General features: G+C 38.5%; 1 protein-coding gene across 1 annotated transcript in view; it reads right to left on the bottom strand.

Annotated features, from left to right (window-relative positions):
- Positions 1 to 8,970, bottom strand: part of LOC121926758 (cytosolic phospholipase A2 epsilon-like) — a 53,246-nt gene that overhangs the window by 29,603 nt on the left and 14,673 nt on the right. The window contains exon 3 of the mRNA XM_042460015.1: positions 573 to 709. Coding sequence (XP_042315949.1) covers positions 573 to 709 — 137 coding nt within the window. The remainder of the gene's footprint in view (positions 1 to 572; positions 710 to 8,970) is intronic.

Genomic DNA, 8,970 nt, shown 5'->3' with positions numbered 1-8,970 from the left:
GAAGAAGAAGAAGAAGAAGAAGAAGAAGAAGAAGAAGAAGAAGAAGAAGAACTTGTACAGGTTAAATGCTTGTACTGCAGCCACTCATTCACAAACCACAAGGTTGTGAGTTCAATCCCAGCCAGGGGCTCAGGGTCAACTCAGCCTTGCATCCTTCCTTAGGTGGCTAAAATGAGTACCCAGCTTGATGGGGGAAATTAGCTTACACATTGTAAACAGCTTAGGGAGTGCTTAAGTGCACTGACAAGAAGTATAGAAATGTATTTGCTATTGCTATTGCTAATAGTGTTAATATTTCCAACCTTTCCCACAGGCTAAGAACATACATTTAATCTGAGATTATTTGTATGTAATTTCCCAGGAGGTATGATGGTCCTTTTTGAATCTGTGCAATGTTGAAACTTGGAGAAGGGAACAGCAAAGATGGGGTGTTTCCCCATAGCAGTGACTAATTATGGCACTGCTTTGAATTCCAAAGCAATGCCTGTGCCACTTCCTATGTGATGACTGGCCATATTTGCCTAGAAGAGACCCAATGTCCCCTGTTGAGTAGGGTTGCCAGAGCACCTTACCTTGACTTGATTCTGGATCCTGAAGTGGAAGCTTTCATTCCACACGGGGTCTTTGGTATCATTCACAGTCTGGGTCTTGGTCCTTTTCAGTGATGCAGTTGGTAGCCATACATTCACATAGCAATCGGATTGGGTGACTATGCCAAAGAAGATGTTCTTTAGTAATAAGACAGCAATGTGATAACACGGCAATTAGGCAGCACCTGTTTATTATTATAAACACCAAAGAGTTACTGAGCCTTACCCAATATCTTATCATTTAGTTAGTTTACCTAGCTAAACACTCATTTGGGGTGAAATTTGACAGTGAGAAAGTGGTAGAATCTAAGATGAGATGGGAAAAGGAGGGAAGATATTTTGCTGCCCGAGGTGGTACAGCAAATAATGCCTTTGCCAGGTTAAGGAGTACAGCGTACTGAAAGGAGAACATGCTGTTTTGACAGCAAAGTCAGACGATCCCTCAAGCACCTCTTCCTGGTAGTAAAAATGCTATAACAATATATTAAATATTTCCCAGCAATATCAGCACCCTGAGGCTACTACCTCACTCTGCCAAATGGTAAGCCTGGCCTTACTGTTTCTTAATAAAGTTCTCCCTTTAAAATACACATGATATCTTACATTTGTTTGAGTAAAGCAAGACAGAACACATGTGCAACCCTACTGGTTTTTTTAAAAAAATACATTGAATAGTAGAACTTCATGCCACGTAAGTAACTTTTTGTGTTTCTCTCTGCAAAAGAAACAGTAATTGCCATGTAGGATTGTGGAGTGGAAAGTACTGTTCAAAAAAAGAGGCTGCCTAAAGTTGGTAGATAGACCCATCCCAGTAAACATATCACACATGTAACTGTGCATGCCTGTGCATACACTCACGCATACACTCTGAAAATGTTGTGTGATAATCACACTTGAGAAATAGAGTGAAGAAAGCAGAGCACCTGACATTTTATGGCATGACGGATGCTCTGCCAAGCCTAGTAAACAAATAATTAGTAATTATTACTCAAACAGGTCAGGCTGGACTTTAATTGTGGGACATAACCCAGAAAGCCCAAAAGCCAAAACATAGAAGTCCAAGTGGAGGAATACTCACACCAGAGAGTTTTTCAAACAACAGTGAATTCATTTTAAGGAATCACATGTCAAGATTCCTATATCAGTCTCTTCTGAAAGGCTGATCCAAATCATTTTAAAATTATGGCTTTTAAAGTATGTATTGGTAGTGGGTGTTTTTTTTTAATGTGTTTTACATACTCTTTTAACTAGTGTTAAATTTTTAATCTGTTGTTGTTCCCTGTCTTGATCCATAGGGAGAGGTAGGAAAAAATGATGATGACATGATCGGTATGCCTAAACCAACAGCGCACCACCCATATGGTCAATGTACATATTGCACCTATACTGTATAACTAAAATGACAGAATTTATAAATTGTATTGACCAATAATGATACAAACTATCCCATTTTAGCACATGTAATACTAGTTATATGATTTATCATACTGAATGGTCATGTAAGAAATTTTATGTGGGACTTCCAGACCCATAAAACACAAAATAGGAGAATGTCTCTCCAAACTGAAGCATAGAAGGGAGGAGACTCCTCTGGTTGGTTATTTCCAGTATTCTGTGTAATTCCACTTTTGGATAATAGAATTAGTAAGAAACAAGATATTTTGAAGAAAAAAGAGGGGGAAATGGATTCTCAAGTTGAAATCTCTGGTGCCTTTAAAACTGAACAAAGAGCTGGATCTACAACCTTTAATTTAACCTCAGTAGAGAAGGGTTGTAATATCATGTATGAATGTATTTGGTTGGAATATATTGCTATGAATAAATGAATAATCACCTGTAGACATTGCATCAGATATTCCTGTGACTGATACCAACACTTATTGGCTATTCCTTTTCAAGGACTGTTTCAAATATGTATATATAATGAAATTCTGTAGAATTTGTTCTTTTATACGCAATGTGTTTGAGAGTGTTCTCAATTCCAGTTATTTCTTTGAAAGGGTATGTATATTTATAATATGAAAAATAATATATTCCTATGTGATTTCATAGATTATAGTTAACTGAGTGCTGCCCTGTCTTTTTAATACATATAAAATGTGTGTATTTGAATTTGTTTCTAGCCCCTGAAGATGGCCTTTTCTTATTGAGGCTGAAACGCGTTGAGCTTTAAAAAAAACTAAATAAACAGTTGACCATCCTAGAGCACTGTTTTCTGCTTTACCATGCTTTTTAATAGTCTCTTCATGAAAATCAAACATACATCAACTTAAACCTAAACAGTATAACTGAAATTCTATAGAAAATGCTGAAAACTTCTGCACACTCAGTGCCTACATGCAATAGACACTATCAGTGCACAGTCTTACAGTGTTGTATGCCTCAGTATATCCCTCATACAATGTTCTCTCTCTCAGTCATCACTGGATTGGATTCATAGGTGATATATACACACTCAGCCAATGAGTAGGGCAGGCATGCTCTTGTTGCCCCACAGTGAATATCGGGGCAGAGAATGGAAGAAACTGTCTCTTGAGCCAAACTTCCCCCACCAAAAGTGGGGGCTGGGTGGACCATATTTGTATCTGGTACTTAATTATAAGTGAAAACACATTTGCTTGAGACTTGCACAAATTATTTTGTCCTGTGCTGCATGGAAAAGAGGGAGAAAAGAAAACCAGGTGATGTTCCCAGTTGAGGAAATTCCTTTCTGGCTTTGAAACATACCAGCAATACATCCTGCTGTGATCTTGCAAGTAAGACTCGTTCTGCCATCCACCCCCACAGCTCACTACAGTGAAGCGTCACTCCCTGTTTCCTGATTTTATACTCTGTGCCACTTATCCAGACCAGTCAAGCAGAGTTCTCACTTTTCTCCACCACCCCGACTTACACCTAGGATGGCCAACAATTAGGAAAAACTAATTGTCTCTAATATTAGGGTTTAGTTGCCTTAAAGGATTCTTTCAGGCATATCAGAGCTCTGTGGTATATCTCAGTTCTTCTTATTTTGCTGACAGCAAGGCTAGATCAAGAGGTGCATAACTGTTCAGGACATGGGGCACACTTTGGGTGTCAACAGGGGACTACGTATGCGCACCTAACAGGTACATGGAGATTTAAAGCTTCCTTTCTTACCAACTAATATCTAGGGATCACTAGGAAGCAGTAGCACCAATAGAGCTGATGTCACCCAGTGTGGTAACTCATGGTGTCACCCCCCTCTCATTGAACTCCTCCCATATCATACCATGGAGAGGGACGTGGTGGCTCAGCAATTAAGACTCTGACTCTGGCAACTACAAGGTTGCCAGGTTGGCAGTTCAAGACCCAATTGGTGTATGACCAAGTGAATTCCCATTACTAGTCCCAGCTTCTGCCAACCTAGCCGTTCAAAAGCATGCAAAAGTGCAAGTAGATAAATAGGTACCAGTTTGGTTGGAAGGCACTCATTCCGTGCCACATGACTACGGAATCATCTTCGACAATGCTAGCTCCCTTGGCTTAGTAATGGAGCTAAGCACTATCCCCTACAGTTGGACCCGACTTGACAATCACGTCAAAGAGGAAACCTTTACCTTTTACCTTTATACTACACCATGTAGAATTCTTAGCAATGTTTTTTGTACTAATGTTACTCATAAATCACAATTCCCATATATCACTAATTGTAACGACAATAGGTGTGACATAAACAACTAGCAAAACTAAAATTATACCTTTAAATTACAATATCATGTGCACAGCCTAAATGTCACTATATGTACATAATTCCATGTGGTTAAAGTGAAAATTTGGTAAGATGTGGTGTTTGTAAAAAAAAATGTAAAAAGAATAATTTTAATGTTTTTTTTTCAAATTAAGTTTTAAAATTTAAAATTTATTTTTTGAAAAAACTGAGGTTTTCCTCATTTCTCCTCCCACTGAGCCTTGCCCTCTTCTGCTAAACTCCAGCATTCTACAGGGACGCAGGTGAATGCCACAGCCCATTTCTTCCCAAAGGCAGATGTTTGGGGAGTAGTGGTGTCACTCCCTTTAGTTGTCACCTAGTGTGAACTGTACCCCCATAGCCCCTAATGATGCCCCTACTGGGTATGTATGTAAAGATCAGCCAAGAGAAACCATGCTCAGTATCTGAAGCCTGAGGTGACCAGCTGACTATTCTTAATGGCAGGACCAGTTCAGCTTATGATTGACTTTTTGCTCCAAAGCACTCCTGTTCATTTGTTTCCATTTCATCGGTTGCCACAGCATCAGCTATCAAAAAGGTATTTTAAAAAATATAGTTAAGCAGCCATTTGGCAATTAACTAGTTATTCAGAACTGCTTCTCTCATAGTGTTTATATGTGGCATTTTTACCTTTCTAGTCATTTTGTAAAAATGATTTTATACTGTTTTAAAATATAGTGCTTTAGTTCTTAATGATTATCCACTTCATTCAGTACCACAATTTGAATTTTAGTGATTCTTCAAACTTTTTGTTTAACAGAAATCTGTGATTCCTTTAGAAATTAAATTTTCTAACAAAGTCTTCTCTTATATTCTATTCTACAATTTTCTAGTTTGTAGTCAGTAAGAATAGATCACACTTTAAATACATAGTCTTTTGAAAGTCTTATGTGGGAAGAGGGTGGGGAGGGTGAAATAGGTGGACGGGGGTAATAGGGACATTTATTGATTTCTGTTAAAGTGCTCATTTGCTTATTAAAATGTTTTTTAATTTTTATTAAATTTTAAAAACAACCATTTTTATTTGCTTATAAAATGTTTTTTAAATCAATAAAAGAAAAAATATAGCATTTTAGCTAAGTGATAGTTAATTTAACTGTTATCTAAATTTTTATCATGAGTGTTTTTAGAGCCTTACAGTATGAGAAAATTGAGCTAGAGAGTAGTAGCTTTCTCTGTGCCTTACCACAGCAGGGTGACCAGATGTCCACCTTTGCCAGGACATTTCCTACATTTTAATCATCTATCCAGGAGGAATTTCAAAATATCCTCCATTTTCAGCATGACTAAGAACCATGAATTCATGTTTTTAGCTTTTATTTGGTAATGGCTTAAATTTTTCTTGAATGTCCTAAATTTTGTGGTGCCTTGTCCTCTGCAGTTATGACATCTGATCACCCTGTACCACATGATGTTGTTGTATTTCATATCAACTAAGTGGCAAGATGTCTTGGCTCTCCCACATTGGGATAAAAGCTCAATGTAATAAATAAATTAAATAAATGAACACCTAATCCATAGCCAGCCAAAGTCTTCTACATTGTGCTACACAGGTGTGGGGAATATGTAACCATCCAGATGAGTTATTGTTGTTGTTGTGCCTTCATGTCAACTCTAACTTAAGATAACCCTGCCATGGGGTTTTCTTGGGCTGCATCCACATTGCAGAAATAATTCAGTTTGACACCACTTTAACTGCCATGGTTCAATGCTACAGAATTTTGGGAACTATAGTTTACTGTGGCACCAGGGGTCTCTGGCAGAGAATAGCAGTAGTATTTACATTTCTATACTCCTTATCCATGAACTCAGCACTGTCTAAGCAGTTTTCAGCTGTAAGCCAATTGCCCCCAACAAGCTGGGTACTCATTTTACCAACCTACAAATGGATGGAAAACTGAGTCAACCTTGGAGCCCCCGGGGATCAAACTCACAATGTTGTGGCTGCAGTACCATCGTTTAACCACCAGAGCTTCAGAAAAGACTAAATGTCTCACAAAACAACAATTCCCAGAATTCCATAGCATTGAGCCATGGTAGTTAAAGTGGTGTCAAGCTGGAGTATTTCTGGAATGTGAATGTAGCCTTGTCAAGATTTGTTCAGATGGATTTACCATTGCCTTTCTCTAAGGCCAAGAGAGTGTAACTCATCCAAGGTCATCCAGTGGATTTCCATGGCTAAACAGGGATTTGAATGGCTAGATGCCAAGACCAGCACTCAGACCACTAGACAATGCTGGCCATCATCTAGATAATGCTGAAAAGCAGACACAGCCAGTGCGGCATGTAGTGAGGTATGCTGTGAGTTACAGTCCAACAACACCAGATGATTCCAACCCCTACACTAGGACTGCAAAACCATCCATTTCATTCTTTATCATTTTCTGATCATTCTTGTAATTGACTATGAGTATTTCAATTTAGCTATATAATTAGTCTTGTCATCTAACTGTAACAGCTTCCTGTCTGCTGCTGAAAAGACATTTAATAATATGAATTAATAGATAATTTGGAATACTTTCATGTTACTTCTCTTCACAACTTGGTTCATTTTCCATCTGGATCTTTGTATATCTTTTGTGAGTCTCCCCAATTAGTTTAACAACAAGAAAATTAATAAATAAAAATAAAGCAAACTTGGATAGGGAGACACTCTTGATTTTTCAATTAGACATTGCAATTAACAAATAAATAAATAGCAATGTAGTGAATGCACTAAAAGTATAATAATAATTCTATTTTCCTCTTGGTGTTTGGAAAAGCAATTGATATTTTGCTACTTCCAGGTTGCATCTTCCATAACACTGAGATTCATCATGAAATAAATCATATGATAGGGCCCCCATGGTATCATTTTTCATTGCTTTGGGTTAAAAGCTGAATTATAGAAAGTTGCCGCCCCTTTCAGAAAAGAAGTTTATCTTACTGCTAAAAAAACATGTGTTTTAACAATAAATAGCGAGAGCAATCTGGACATCTTTTTAAAGTAAGTAATACATATTAAAGAAGAATCGTAGATGATTATAGACAAATAAGGAACAAGGTACAGTGCTCCCTCGGGTTACGAAATTAATTCGTTCTGCGGCTAATTTCGTAACCCGAAAAACCTTCGTAACCTGAATTGCCATAGGCGCTAATGGAAAAAAAGCCGCGGCTCCGCCGCGGCTCCATTGAAAATAGCGCCGAGGTTTTTTCGTAACCCGAAAAAACCTTCGTAAGCCGAAACAATAAATCCCTATGGGATTTTTTCGTATCCCGAAAAATTCGTAAGCTGGGTAATTCGTATCCCGGGGTACCACTGTAAAGAGATGGAAGTGAGAAGACAACAAACTAACAAGGTAAGCAGGGCAAGAAGTAGCCAAGATACAAAAGTAAGTTTAATGGCAAATAGAATTGTGATTGCAACAACTTAAGTAGATGTGGTAAACAATAGTATATCAACAGAGGAAAGCCAATAACAGAGGAATATAAATCAACAAATGATGGAAAGGAAGTAAGGTATGAATGAAGAAGTGAAAGGGAGTGAATGAAGGTAAGAGTTAGTGAAATGATGGTGAGAGAGGGGAGAATGAAGCTAAGAAAGGATAGATGAATTGAGGAATTGAGAAAGGGAAAGGGAGATGAATAAAAGAAAGGTTAAAGATAGGAAGGTGTAAGGAAGAGAGAAAGGATGGTAGAAGTAGGAGGATATAGGGAAGGATGAGTCGTTGGAAGGCCATTACTGGTAACTGCACTAAAATGATAACTAAAAGTCATAAAATAATATAAATATACTTATGCATGTTTAAAAGTTTGGGTTTGTGTGAAAGTTCGTAACTTTTAGCTGAACTGGCTGCCCATTAGCTTCCGGACCCAGTACAAGGTGTTGGTTATCACCTTTAAAGCCCCAAATGGCTTGGGTCCAAACTATCTCCAGGACCACCTTCTCCCCTACAATCCTCCCCGCACACTCTGCTCCTCTGGGAGAGGCCTACTTCAGCCACAAAAATCTAGGCTTTCGACTACCTCCCAGAGAGCATTTTTCATCGTCACCCCCAGACTGTGGAAAGGCCTGCCGGATGAGATCCGTCTACTTACATCTTTAGACAGCTTTAAAAAGGCTGGTAAGATGGATCTCTTCCAGCAGGCCTTCCCAGAATAGAGAACCCAGCCTTAGAAAAATGTCTGGGAAAGATACTGCTGCTCCCACTGATTGTTTGTTGGTATGATGTTGTTGACCTTCTGGTCAGTTTTTAACTTGTATGTTTGTTTGTTGTTGTTGTTTGTTCTGTTTTTTAAATATTGCATTGGATTTAATACTTTTTTAAGGAGGGGAGGGTACCAGGGATTTTATATGTATCTTTAACTTTGTTAGCCGCCCCGATTGTTCTCAGAGGGGTGGGATACAAATACACTGGTACCCCGGGATACGAATGCGCCGCCATACGAAATTTCCGGGTTACGAAAAAAATCCATTCAAAAAAACTGTTCCGGGTTACGAAGGTTATTTCGGGTTACGAAAAATTTTTTGGTGCTTTTCGGCGCTATTTCACACGAAATCGCGGCTTTTCCCCATTAGCGCCTATGGCTTTTTCGCCTTACGAAGTATTCCGGGTTACGAAAGCGGCGGCGGAACGAATTAATTTCGTAACCCGGGGTACCCCTGTAATA

The sequence above is a fragment of the Sceloporus undulatus genome, chromosome 1 (genome assembly GCF_019175285.1).
Source record: "Sceloporus undulatus isolate JIND9_A2432 ecotype Alabama chromosome 1, SceUnd_v1.1, whole genome shotgun sequence".
NCBI lineage: Eukaryota > Metazoa > Chordata > Lepidosauria > Squamata > Phrynosomatidae > Sceloporus > Sceloporus undulatus.
The sequence above is the reverse complement of the archived record's forward strand: the minus strand, read 5'-3'. Positions and strand labels throughout refer to the sequence as shown.